At 40.8% G+C, this 14,361-nt stretch overlaps 1 protein-coding gene across 1 annotated transcript in view; it reads right to left on the bottom strand.

The window, feature by feature from the left end:
* The window catches only part of cdkal1 (CDK5 regulatory subunit associated protein 1-like 1), a 295,150-nt gene that overhangs the window by 234,879 nt on the left and 45,910 nt on the right, over positions 1 to 14,361 (bottom strand). Inside the window, exon 4 of the mRNA XM_050045680.1 lies at positions 9,198 to 9,282. Coding sequence (XP_049901637.1) covers positions 9,198 to 9,282 — 85 coding nt within the window. The remainder of the gene's footprint in view (positions 1 to 9,197; positions 9,283 to 14,361) is intronic.

The raw sequence follows: 14,361 nt of genomic DNA, 5'->3' as shown, positions 1-14,361 counted from the left end.
TGCGACTGTGACATATAGAAGACTGCAGTTTGTCACTGTGAAAACCATTATGTTGTAAAAATGCTGGTATGCTGTACTATGAAATAAATGACAACAATGAATCAAATCAAATTCAACAACAGCACAGAAAGCAGACAAAAAGACCCATTTAAAAATAAAACATAACAGACCATGCCCTTGCACACTAGTAGCCAAAATACCATATTTAGCAGTAGAGCACAGACATGTAGAGTGCAGTCTAACTTTGCAGATGAAGACATGTTAAAAACAAGGTCATGTACGGGCCAGCCCTGGCCTTGGTGTGGTTCTCATACAGCCCTGGGCTCACTGAGGCCAGCACATCAACTCTTCCCCTCTCACTCTATGTGTCTATTTTCCCTCTGCGTCTGTCAGTCTGTCTCTCCCTCTCTCGGACTATTTTTGTGTCGGCGTGTACCCCAAAATGTAGGCTAATGCCCTGCAGAACTGACAGATTAAATGCCAATCCCTGGGTTGTACCAAAACCAGCCCCAGGCAGCAAGCTCTGTGAGTGTGTGTCTGTCTGTGTTCGTGTGAACTGTGTTTGTGTGTGTGTGCCCAGCTACAAATCCATGCATGTGTCTGTTGGACTGGGTGAACACAGACATGAAACAACTGCCCTTAGTAAACAACTCTAAAGGTCACTGCAGATTTCAGATTGTTTATACCTTGCTAACATATCCTGATGAAAAGGAAACATTTCTGGCCTTAATGTCAGTCACTTTCGGTGTCGGTTCATTTAAAACAACATGCTGTAAGGCCAAAATAAACAGCTCTATTCATTATAAGCACTGCAAAAAGAAAACACGTCACTTGACCACGGAGCGGTGTAAGACTTGTGACCGATTCTTGGAAGAACAAACTGGACTAATATATATTTATGTGCTTGCTTGAGGAGCAGTGGTCATGGTTTTCTGAGGTCAGTCTCTGATCCATTATTAATGGAGCAGTTTAGGTTTTGTCATCTGACAGATTGCAGCCTCAGCTCTCTGAATTCTAGGTCTTGGAAAGAGTTGTTAATGATCTCAGGCACAGGTTGAAAAATTAGAGCCATGGAATAACACATGTAAATTACGTTTCAGGGTGGATTTTCACTTTAATGATTTCATTTGCCAAGCATGACCTTTGCCTCCGGTAAACATGTGGTCAGTAATCTATGACATAAAATCATTTGCCCAACGTCACTGGACATTTGACTAATCAAAAGATGCAGCCATAGGCTATAATACACATTCACCACTGTAAAGCCACTATAAATGTATATAAAGTTATATTAAAAGAGTTCTATCAGAGCTTCCTACTGCCAATACAATTGTTTTTGCACTGAAAACTGTTGATTAATAAAATACATTTTAACATTTCTATTATTCAAATAAAAACATACTCATTTTGGGGGTTTCTGTGGAGCCGCTCCCTCAGCCGACAAAAGCACGGCTCAAGGGCTGACTTTCAATAGATGGCAGCGAGGGAGCTGCTCTGCTACGTACAAAACCCTGACCCAGAATCAGGTCGTCTGCAAGTGATTTAGCACTGGGTTCTCCAAAAACATGTGGTGTGACAAAGGACAGTGGCATTCCAGCCCCCTCACAAACAGCTCTATTCAATGATCCAGGGCCAACCGAAGAGCCACAGCACATTGGTATTGTGATATCTAGGCGGGATTCTGATTTAGAGGCGTTCAGTCGCACCATGGGCTCTTCAACCAAGCACACAGACCAAGTGTGTATATTTGTGGTTCCTCTCTTACTGAGCAGGATTACAATTGCGACAACACATCGTCAATAGGGGAAAACTGAAACGAATCTGTGTCATGATGGTTAAAACTCATCTATCTCCCAAAGGGCTTTGACTTTAAAGGATACTTTAAATTTGAGATGTCCTCTTTTGTCTGAAATTTAGTTGCCTTTAGTGATGTGTTCACAAAATGTATAATCTTTCTTTCATCTGTCCTTCTAAAATCATTAAATTATTCCCCTTCAACAAGGAGAAGGGATCCCACTCCCAGGATGTTATTATTATTGATGATTACTGATTATTATCAAAATACAAACACAACCACAACTAAGACCCAACATCTCATTTTTCTACTTCAGTTTTATCCTGTGACGTGATATGGTCCATATTCCCCTTTGTTTAAAGCAGCTAAAGTTAAACCTGCTCAGTTCTGCAAAACAATTTTAGCAGCATGTGGTTTACAATCGATGGCCCTAAATTTATAAAGCAACTTCTGCCAAGACAACACTGAGCCAACAATAGACTGTCCTGTTGCCAGGGGCCATAATATATATTCATCACCCAGCCTACACATCTGTTATAAATAGACAGTATAAGCGCAGCACATACACTTTGGACTTCTTCCAAGAGTTCATTCTGCGTGTTGTGTGTCCCTTTTCAATTAACATTAATGATTTTTTTTTGTCTTTCTTAGGGTTGGTTCATGAATATCAAAATTATATTGAAATGAATGTAGATATAAAGTGGGAATTGCCGTATTTTGAAAACAGAAGTACACAACTCCGAGTTGGGTTCTAATTCGTTACGCATACATTCCCTTGATCATACAAATTGCTAGAGACAGCCAAGTGGAGAAATCCAAAGCACACACACACACGCACACACACACACATAAATACACCCACAAACACAGAGCAGTTCAATTACATGCTGTTGAGCAACTGTTTCTTTAATGCATTCTGCGTTCATTGATTTGAGAGGTCTCTGACATTGAATTACGCTATAGATTCCGGCATTTCCAACGCACGCACACGCACACCAAAATATCCATATCCATACTAATTGACTTTTTAGCATTCAGAAGCTTCTTTATTAGCAGTTTATGCTACTGAGTGCGGTCCTGCTGAAGGAGTGAACAGCAGGGCAGAGTACGCCATCAATCTAAAAAAGAACCTGGAAGGAATCCCATCTCCCACACATGTCGACTCACCCCTGCATGCTGCACCAAGTGAGACGAGCCAGCTTCTTTTCAAAATGCTGAGGGAAACAGTTAGGGGAAGCAGCACAATGCCACAGAGAGGAATAATTAAGTAAACTAATTAATATCCTGGACTTTAATATCATCTTAATTATCACAGATTACATCAACAAAAACCGTTCCTGAATCTGGCCTTAGAGTCCTTGAGCAAGACACACTATACTCACTATACATAACTTTAACCACGGCAACTTATGTACTTAGTTCTGCTCACATTAAGCAAAACAGCAAAACAGCCCACACATATGCACACACACACACACACACACACACACAATGCAGATTCAAAAAAGTAACCCTGTATTTCAGCTTCAGGACCAATCAATATTGTTGGGTAGTTTTCAACGCACACGAGGAACATATACACTCTTTATGCATATCTGCTAGCATTCTCTCACAGGGTATACATACACACACACACACACACACACACACACACACACACCATTCTCCCACAAGCTGCTTGGGCATCCATCCACCTGACAAACCCCGTACACACACACACACACACACACACACACAAAAACACAAATACAACTCCTTATCCCACACACTTGGCGTAGATGCCAACTGAGCCCCAGTTCTCCAGAAGTAATAAACCGTCTTTTCACCGCGTCTCTCCAAACCATGATAGAAGACTGCTGAAAGCCCCTGTGCTTCCATTTTAAACCCCTCAACTCATTTACTAGAACACTGATTGTTACTTCTGTGATCATGCGTGTGTGTGTCTGTGGATGTGTGTGTGTGTGCGTGTGTGCTGGCTGTACATAATGTCCCACAAGCCACTGCCATGGGGATTATTTGTTTTACACACTAATGTACATGCACACATCAGTTAAATGGGACAGCAGGACAATATGGACTACAAAGTGTTTTTTACATACGCAGGGCCCGGGTTAATTATGTAAGCTAAGCTAAGAAAACAGTAAAAAAAACAACAAAAAAAAACGGCCTGTATTCCCACACACATCAGTGCATTCACTAATCTGCCTCAAAACACAAAGCACAAAGATTTCAAAAATAAAATTAATTTATAAAGCCAATATGCAGAGGTATAGAGTTAACAGATACTGCCATTTCCTTCCCTTCCTTCAGGGTGGTCTGCCCGGTCTCCTTTAGCATTAGCGTAGCGCAGTAATAAAGCGCTACAGTACGGCTAATGACAGAACAGGGAGCTGAGCACCACAGCGTAGCACAGCTTGTTAGTTAACATGCAGTGCAATGGCCTGCATCTCCGCATAGAGGAGTCAGAGAGGTGAGACATACCCACGTACAAATTACAAGACGGCATTCAAGGTTAATACATTATAACCCGTGAAAGCCATATCCGATTGACAAACATCTATCCTTTTATGTGGAGAGCTTCTTGATAGGAGGCAGAAATGCAGTAACAGCCAGGAAAATAAGGGCAACAACACATAACAGTCTAATCGTTAATATTGCACTGATACTAAATACGGGAAACATCACTTTTAAATGCTCAATAACAGAGAGTATGTTCATATAAACTTCACACAAATCAGAAAACCTTTAAAAGAAGGGTTTTATAGAGTTCTAAAATGCAATATACATGAGACAGTATAATTAAAATTGAGTGACAGGCACTCATTAGAAGGAGACACGTATCATAAAATAGTATAATTATGAATCTTGAAATGGAATAGTGTCAATGAGTTTACAAATGACTTAAATTACTTTATGAAAAAAAATACATCTATGTAATATTATAGAGGAAACAATATACCACAGTTCTTGTAATGCCTGAGAAAGAAATATCCTTTTTTCTTGCAAAATGTCAGCTGGTGTTTCCCCTCAGTTTTTTATTGTCAGAGCAGCAGTGTGCTCAGATAGACCTGCTTTTTCAAGAGGCTGTAGGATCCCAATAAGGCTACGATGAACTTAGAACGTTCCTGATCTGAAATACAGTTATGTTTATCTGTGAAAGGTTTGTACTATCAGCGGCTTATGGCTTGTCAGAAGTACATAGACAATGCACTAGAGTTAATAGCCCTTTTTAAACAGGAATTGTGCAAATTTGCAGGAAATACCGCATTGGCGGTATAAAAACAAAATCGGGGAGTTCGGCAAAATGCTGCCGACCTACTGCTGTTTATACAGAATGCACCTTTTTCGGGGCAATGGGGGGCGTGAGCAAGTAAAAAAACGTGTAGCTCAGCGTGTGACGTAAACAGTGACATGAGAGGGAAGTCGCAGCTGGTCAGTCCTTCGGCGATTCTCTCATAAGTCAGCCCGTCCTTCACCGCTCCCATCTTTTGATGGTTAATGGCCTCTTCGTTTGTGAGGGCAAGGAGGGCACGCAATTCCTTGTCTCCCCAGGTAATCATCTTTACTGTGTCTGTCAGGTTTGCGTTTCCCTCTTGGTACTAGCTGCTCGCTAATTCCTGCATCACCTATTTCCTGTTTATCCACCACCAGTGGCTCGCACGTGTGGCGTCATCAACAGCTCCTCTCACAAGTCATCAACAGCCGCTACCGTTGCGGAAAGCCACCTTGTTCTGTTTAAACCAAAGAGGTTCTGCCAACATGTCTACCCTACGAGGTGGAAAACTGGGCACCTCGGATCAACTCGCCAATCCGGCTCTGTGTGTACAAACGCTCGCAGCTTGCCGGCAAAACGGCCCAACATTCGCCGAAAATCTGGCAGTGTAAAAGGGGCTAATGTTTATCTTCTTAATGGGATCGTCTCTAGTCTGTAACCAGCTACACAACATCTGCCACTGCATGTCAACTTGCTCACTGACCTACTGCCGGTAAACATTTACTTTAACCTTCCTCAAACAACAGGATGAGACTTATCTCAAATTAAGATTTAAAGTCAAGATTTTAAGACACTGAATGAAAAAGAATTACTGAATACATTCTTAGGGCAGCTCGATATGGGGCCGCAGCTTGTAGAAATGTGCGTGTGTGAATCATAAGTGCGAGTGTTTGTGGTACCAGGAGGTGCAGGCATAACGGCCAGCGTGTGACTGAGCGCGAGGCAGCCCGTGTGCCTGCCTCCTTCTCTCATTTTTTCTCTCTGTCGATCATATAGAGAAGCCAAAGAAAAATGAGGGAATAAAAAAAAAAAAACTTAAGTGGGCATTTGAATTTGCTTTGATCCCGTACCCCCTCATTTTGTGTCTCCATCATGCAAGCAGCAAGTGATGAAAGGCAAAACTTTTTTCTCACATTCCTCCTGTGTACGTGTGTGTGTGTGTGTGTGTGTGTGTGTGCGTGCGTGCGTGCGTGCGTGCGTGCGTGCGTGCGTGCGTGCGTGCGTGCGTGCGTGCGTGCATGTGTGTGTGTGTCCCTCCCAGTGAATAGAGCATTAATTGCATTAGCATTACAGCTGGGTGATTTCCAGTCAAAGAAAAACTCTGGCATCAACAAAGAAGACATTTTCAAAGTCCTGAAGTGTGTTATTATTTTGTGCATTTCAATTGAAAAAAATTCTTTGCGTAGAAATTGGCAAGACAGAAAGAATGAAAGAGAAAGCGAGGAGACGGCTGAGGCAGAAAGACAGGAAGATTGCACTGATGAAGTTGGCCGAGTGAAATTGTTCACCCTTCCTTATGATAAGTCCCTCTGTATCCAAAATGTAAAATGTGGCAGAAGATAAATTGCTGCTTTTGCATTTTGCCCAAAATGCAAATCATCTATAAGAGCCAACCAACTGAAATCACTGCAATTTGTCCTTTCAAACATGTCAGACAACTGTCTGGTTGTACCTGTGAAATTATTGAGACAGGAGGGTTTTCAAGGCATCCAAATGTACATAAAACTCTTTAGACCAGAAAATTGAAAGCTCTTTCTTCTGTTTTGCAAGAGGTAAAAACAGCTGCAGTGTGAAGTCTCACCATCCTTCACTGTGGATAAACAGTTAAATAGGGCTGTAATGATTATTTTCATAATCAGTTTAATTTTGAGATTATTTTCTCAGTTGATTAATCTTTACAACTGTAAAATGTCAAATCCCGCCTGTCAAATTTCCCAGAGCCCAATGTAACATATTTAAATTGTTTGATTTGTACGTCCAACAATCAAAAACCCAAAGATAATCTACGTGCTATTATATCAGACAAAGAAAAGCAGCAAATCTTCATATTTAAGAGGCTGGAACTATCAAATGCTTTGGCTTTTTCTGCTTAAAAAGTGACTTAAATTATTATAAAAACAGTTGCCATAATCGACTGTTGGCTAATCAATTAATGGACTAATTGAATCCAATAGAAATAAAGATCAAACAAGGGTTGAAGTCAAGGACCACATGAATAATTTATGGTGCATGGAGTTATTTCAGATGTAATTTATAATACAATGCTTTTAAAATTTCTAAGGGTTGAGAAGAAGTCAGGAAATTCAATACCTACCAAAATTACTCTTCATAAGTATTGATCTACATTTAATTTGCTTCTCATATCTTTACTTAATATAGTATTTATCTCATATTAAAATCAGGTTTTGTTGTTTCAGAATTTAATTATGATTCACTAGGTAATAGGACTGCACCAGTTTGTTTATTCATACCAAACCGTCACAGTACAGGGGTCACAGTCTGGCACTTGCAGCCGCATGCAGAATACACCGTATGTAGACTGATGGACATAATGTGGAGCCAAAGTCCATGAGCTCAAGTTGTGTCCAGAAACTTTTAGCCGTTAGCAACATATGCTGATCTTGGCACAACAAGTTGATTGGCGTCCGAGTCAGTCACTCTATGGCGAGTGGCCACAGCCTGGACACCCAGCTATGGGTTCCCTAACAGCTAAAACAGCAATGGAGCAATAGTTGTGTATAAGGCAATAGTGGTGTGTCAGTGCTGCTCCACTGTTGTAGGATAAGTGACTGGAAAGTATTATAGCCTCTTGTGACCTGTTGCCTTTTGAGAAGGTGTTTGTTCAGTGTTCATACAGTGTAACACTGGAGTGTTTGAAATGTTCCTTATTTTTATAATGAAAACAGTTTACCAGAGTTGCCAGCGGGCAAAATGCTGCCTCATTCACCAGCAAGAGGACTGTGTCTGTCTGTGACACTCTCACTATTGTGTGTTCAAAATAAACTAAAAACAAACATGTCTTTATGCATTTGAATTTGTACCGAACTCGCACCGAACCATGACTGTTATGTACCGTTACACCCCTAACTAGGTAAGCTATTTTTTTGTGTTGGACTTAAGCAACAGCAGCCGGTGCAGATGCATGTTAACATGCAGTTTCTCTAATGGCCCCTAGACACAGGCTCTAGTGGATTATCTGGGTTTTACATGACTCTAACCAATGTTAATTAAAATTTTACAGGAAAATGAAAATCTGCTTTTCCCCCCTCATACAGGGGTGGAGAGTTTAGAAATGTATCTGATAACAGGAGATACATTAACAGTCACCATGATCACTTAAAACTATTACTCGTATTGATGCAATCTGACTTCTGCCCACAGCCCGTAAAGTCCAGGGCTCTGAGGTGAAGTCTTCAAACTGTTTCCAAAAGCAAAATCCAGATTTTTTACTTACAGTCACCCAGTGACTCAGTACTCTCTCAGTAGCACAAAAGCACACCCGCCAGGTGTGTATGCCCCAGATGAATGGGAATTAATCAAAATGCAAAACAGTTTGTAGTTTTATTTCTGTGTCATGCAAATATCTTTCTCTCCATCTTTCTCTCACTCTCGCTCCCTCTACATGTGTGTGCAATGCATGTGTGCGTGTGTATGTTTCAACAGCGCAGTGAGAGACCAGTGGAACAGTGTGTGGGTGGACTATCATGGGGCAGCAAGCTAAAAACATGTAAAACACACACACACAAACACTGTGTGCTGTAACGCAAAACCTGAATGAAAACCACACAAATTTTAAAAATGCATCCTAATTACTTTTTTTGGGGGGGCTAAGCTGGCTATATTGGTGAAGAAAAACAGAATTTTGAAAACACCAAAGATACTGCAGTCCCTTAATGACTATGTAAGATGTAATTATGTTGGGCTATCTGCTGTCTCAAGAAAAGAATTTTAAACTCTGACTGAATCTTGTCTCGCACAAAATGACATGGAACCATTCCATTATAATAAATGTTTTAATCAGGTGGTTTATTTTCATGAAAAACCTAAAACTCGTTTCTACTAGCAACATAAAATAGAAAATAGGAGACACAGTGTTTGTGCGTGGACATTTTTTGTGTTTGTCATTACTTGATTGAATTTCTGAAGTGGTCCTCCGCAGGGTTTTTCACAGTGCAGCTGTTGAGCACCCACAGGTCTGCATCTGCTGGGTCATCTATAAAGAGAGCGAAGGCTCATTTTTAGTTAATGTTTTCACAGGATATCACAAGCTTGACTTTCTCAAGCAAACGTAGATCAAACCAATCAACACATGATCACAAAACAAACAGTATAATAGAGGATTCAACAAAGCATAGGGAATCTTAAAAAAGCAGCACTTCTTAATTGGTCTCTGGTACAGTTCCTTTGTGTCTGAAGCACGCACAGGGTCATCATGTCCCCAAAAACTCACATCAAAGTGATGCCACATGTGGCAGTAATTCTAACCAGTCTCTAAAACTGGGAGAGCAAATCTACTCCTCTTTCAAAACCACATCAGTCTCCTTCACACATGAGATCTTTACTGTCTTTCAAAGGTGTCTAATGACTTTAAGGTACTATAGGCATACAGGTATCACATTCACAGATACATATGTGCTTGTTTACGTTGATTATCCCTGGCTTGCCGGCAGCTAATCCAGAATTCTGGAGCTAGATTTCTGAGTGCCACATCGACAGGGGACCAGATTAATTCTGTGCTGGCCTCTTTTCAGTGGGCAACATGAACCCGAGTTGATTTGAAAGTTTTACTGTTTGTTTGGTCACAGAACTTTGATTGCACTTTCTCATGCTTCAGATTTCCTCTGCCTCAACTCTTATAAACCAAATGTGTAACAGTTTTGGTATATTTTGTTTAGAGCTTGAAAATGTACAACAGTATGGCAAAAGTACCATTTGGACGGGATTAGTTTTACATAGGGATGTCAGTTTACCACTGGATGTCTGTAATATAAATGTCCAATTCGCACGGGACAAGAAATCTCTGTAATTCTACCAGAAATGGAAGTGGTAACTCGTGCCCTGGCGTCACCTCCCTGTCGGCATGTGCGTGCTATGTTGCTTCCAGTAAGCTTCAGCTGAAGGATAATAATAATTAACAATTAGCCCAATGATCAGGATCATGTGTACACAACGATTTGCAATATGGATTTATATTAGGCCTACCTAACACAACCAGAAGTCTCGTGGCTCTGAAAAGTGGTTTCTTCTCGACCTTTGTGATTGGTCTCCCACGTAGGGCTATGCGATCATTAGAAGAATGTCCACTATCACGACTGCCGACAACACCGAATGCTTCTTCAAGCGCCTCCATCATCGAAACAACACAGAAAACTAGTTGTAAATGCAATGAAATGGTTGTAAACAGGACGTGATGAAATATTTACATACACTTTTACAGAGGATTGCATTCGCACAGGATTAATATTACCCGAGGTATTTTCTCCGGGCCGTTTTACAGAAGGTAAAAGTCGCCATAATTTTTACTGACATTATCTGTATAATGATTGCAGACATTAGGACTAAAATCCCTGGTAATAATTACTTTACCCCACGTCTCCATATTAAACTAATCCCGTCCAAATAGGGCTAAAGTCAGCTGTTTTTCAAAATTAAGTTGTTTTTGGTATTGAGACCTTAAATTTACCACAAGAATCCCATCCGGCTCCTGGTTTGATTGTTTGATTTTGTCGTGAAGCGCGGCCAAGCTTTAAGTAGGGGACAGTGTAACTTTTAACTTGTACCCACAACCAATCAGTAGTCAGAGTCCTGTGACTCCTGTAACATGTCGACCTATGCTGCCAAGAACTTCTTCCTGCTTCCCCACTGTTTGGTATATTTTTGGTGTAAGGTCCACATCATGGATTATAAAATTTATTGGCTATAACCTTTGTCTCTTTGCATGCCATCCTTGAACATGGAAATTTACACTGGCAGCTAAAATGATGAATATGAAATGTATCTCCCCTTTCACCCCACAATATTCAATATATTTCACTGATGCAGGCAAACAAAGTTATACTAATGAGCAAGGAGGCTCATTCTGGACCTTGGGACCAGTATCTGTAACAAAACAATTTCAACTCAAAGGTTCACTTAGCTTTCAACTGCATCTCTATGTCTTGCATTTGAAACTGCCTATCCTAGACCCTCTAACCAACACGTCTTTGAATACTGAAAACCACTCAACTCATTGTTACATGACAAAGAAGCTTGATTGTCTCACAGAGCTGCCAGAATTTAGTAGAAATAAATATATAGTAAACAATAACTGATGTTTCAATACTCAAAAGCAGGCCAACATTACCAAATTCGTTACTTAAAATAAAAGGCCATGGAAGCATATGCCTAATTGACACACACACAAACACAGCGCGGTATTGCTCCTTGTGATGTTAAGCTCGGCTGCTGCTCTAGATGACGGTGGCAGGCTTTGCATGGCACTGCCAGGAGAGCTGTCACACACAAAGACACACATAATCGGGGGGGTATGGCACGGTGGTTGTGGGGAGCTAGAAGCCTGCTCCTTCACGCCACATTGAACCAGATACTTCACTTGGAATCCACTTCCCTGCTGCAGTCAAGCATACACACACACCCCACTTACACTGTATTTCCCGCATTAGTTAACTTGATACACACCCACACACCTGTAACACATACAGCAGGTCTCAGGATGCAGAGAAAGGGGAGATTATCGAGTACACCACACCTTGCCTTAGGTAAACTCTCAATCCCTCTCACACACATGCACACACACACAGTTTCCGTACCAAGGACAACAGCATTCATCATATTATTCACAATAAGACACAAACACAGTTAAATATCTACTGTATTCACATTCAACGTTCTTATTCTGACTGAACGATCAGTATCTCAGCTGCACATACAGACTTACATTAGTTAGAAAAATGAAGAAGAAAGATCTATTGCAGTGCCGCTAAGCATCACTTGTGAAATAATATCAGGCTATCTCAGGGCCCTAACACACCAAGCCAATGGTCAGCTGCTGGTCAATATCCGGCCGTCAGAGAACGTCTGTTGCCCAACTTTTTCGGTGTAACTAGCACTGTTGGCACAAGTCAGCCCTTGTTGCCCATTTCAGAGACGTCTGTGAGAGAAATCATTCTGACTGACAATTCGGCTCCGTGTACGAGAAAAGAAACAAATGTGAGGAAAGCAAACAAATAACTTAAGTCGAGAGTGTGTGAGATTGAAACATCTTACCTTCTTATATTAGGTAAGATTATTCTTTTAGCCATTGAGTTCTAGCAGAAACTGTTCATAATTGTGTTATTGTTCACTAGTGCACGGTAAATTTCCTTTGTTCTTTCAACCTCAGGTTGTGTTGTTAATGTACTAACTGGCAAACAAGTGTCTTAAATCTGTCCTGTTAGTGTTCCAGTTTCGCTTTTTGAATGATAAATACAATCTACTACCACCTGCTAGTAAGCAGAGTTAGCTCCTCTCACACAGGCATAGAAAGCAGGTGCTAGCTGACAGTGTGCTATAGTTTTTGCTGTGTGTTCAAGTACAACTTTACAACAACTAGACACAGTTCTTTAAGGTCTGTTTGATGTGCCTGGGCCTTTTAAGTTCCAATAAGTTGAATTAAAAACCTTTATAATTCCAGTTTGCCAAGAGTTTGAAATAAGAAAGACCAATAACACATCAAATCTTTAACAGAAAAAGTTACTCAACTTTCACAACTTTTAATTCACAGTGTTTTAAGGCATCAAGGTTATATTGTATGTTTAAATGTTTTAGGACTTTTCAGCAGCTGTGGAGGGAATGAATATAGAAACCACTTAGTCTATTAAAATGCGAAAGCACAGTATTGCCTCAAGGTGTGTTTGCTGATTGTATCAGACGAGACTTAATGAAGTCTCATAAAACAGTAGCACAGCTGCATGTCTTGTAAAAGCACCTAAATAATGTGAGTCACGCTGGTGGGTCATGAATCATGGGTTGGGTTTGTTTGTTTGGGCCTCTGTGTGTTGTGGGGAGTCATCCTTTTCTTTTAATTGGACGGGACAATAATTAGATAGGACAAAAAACACAGACTCATCCTAAAGCTACAAATGCAAAACTGTGAAATGTGTGTGTGAGTTAAAGAGAGTGACAAAGAGAAAATATGTTCAGCTGGCAAAGGGTGCCCATTATGCCTACCTTTATTTGTCTAGGCAACCAACACATACACATACACAGACACAGACACACACACAGACACACACACACACACACACACACACACACACACACACGGAGGACTAGTGGGAGTGGTCTCAGCTGTGTGGTTGCTGTCTCCTCTCTGTCCTGAGGGAGGCTTTCCAGACCAACAATAACAAGCTCTCCATCAATTTAACACACACACACACACACACACACACACACACACACACTCTCTCAAAACAGACACAAACATCTGCAGAACAACCCTATCCACAGAGTCAGCACAACTTACCAGTACACAGATACAAACTATACAGACAAAAAGGAACTACAGAGAAAGGCAAAACAAAAATATGCTGCTTTTGTGTCTTTTAAAACTTCTTCTTGCTCAAGAATTTCTACATCAGATAAAATTTCAAATGATATATGCTCATATATGTGAAATTATCACTGCAACTTAAGTTTTATTTATATAATCCACTGATTACTTTGTCAATAACTGATTGATGATACATCTGTAAAATAGGGCTGTACCCAACTCAGAATTATGTCAGTCGAATCATATTTGATTGTTTAATACGAACATTTGACTATTCTTTCCTATTTTTCCATATTGAGTTTGAGGTTTGAACGGGGGTCCATGCAGCATTCAGGGTGACAGTGACATCCACTTAATGTAGTAAACAAGCCGAGTTAGCCCTCAAAGCTAATGCACGCTAACTGCGATTACAATGGATCACAAATGTACAACAATATTTTTGGCTGACACCAGATATCAAACAAAAGCTAGAGACTGAATTCACCACTTCTTAGCAGAAGGCAGACGATAACATTATCTCGGAGCCTGACAAGGCAAAGCCTCTCTTCCTGCGGGCAGCTGTCTCCGTCTCACTCAGTCTCACCCTAGGTCTGGGTCCACAGCTGCCTGTACCGGAGACCAGCTTGAAAAGCCAGGAGCTCTCACTGTGCAGCTAAATATGGGGACTGAAACATCCCCAGAAGTACACTGACTGTCAGAAAAACAACAAAAGAAAAAGACTGTTTGACTTGAAGAATCACAGCTGACTGAGGGGTCTCCGAC

The sequence above is a fragment of the Epinephelus moara genome, chromosome 6 (genome assembly GCF_006386435.1).
Source record: "Epinephelus moara isolate mb chromosome 6, YSFRI_EMoa_1.0, whole genome shotgun sequence".
In the NCBI taxonomy this organism is placed as follows: Eukaryota; Metazoa; Chordata; class Actinopteri; order Perciformes; family Serranidae; genus Epinephelus; species Epinephelus moara.
Note: the sequence above shows the minus strand (reverse complement) of the source record. Positions and strands in the feature narration are given on the sequence as shown.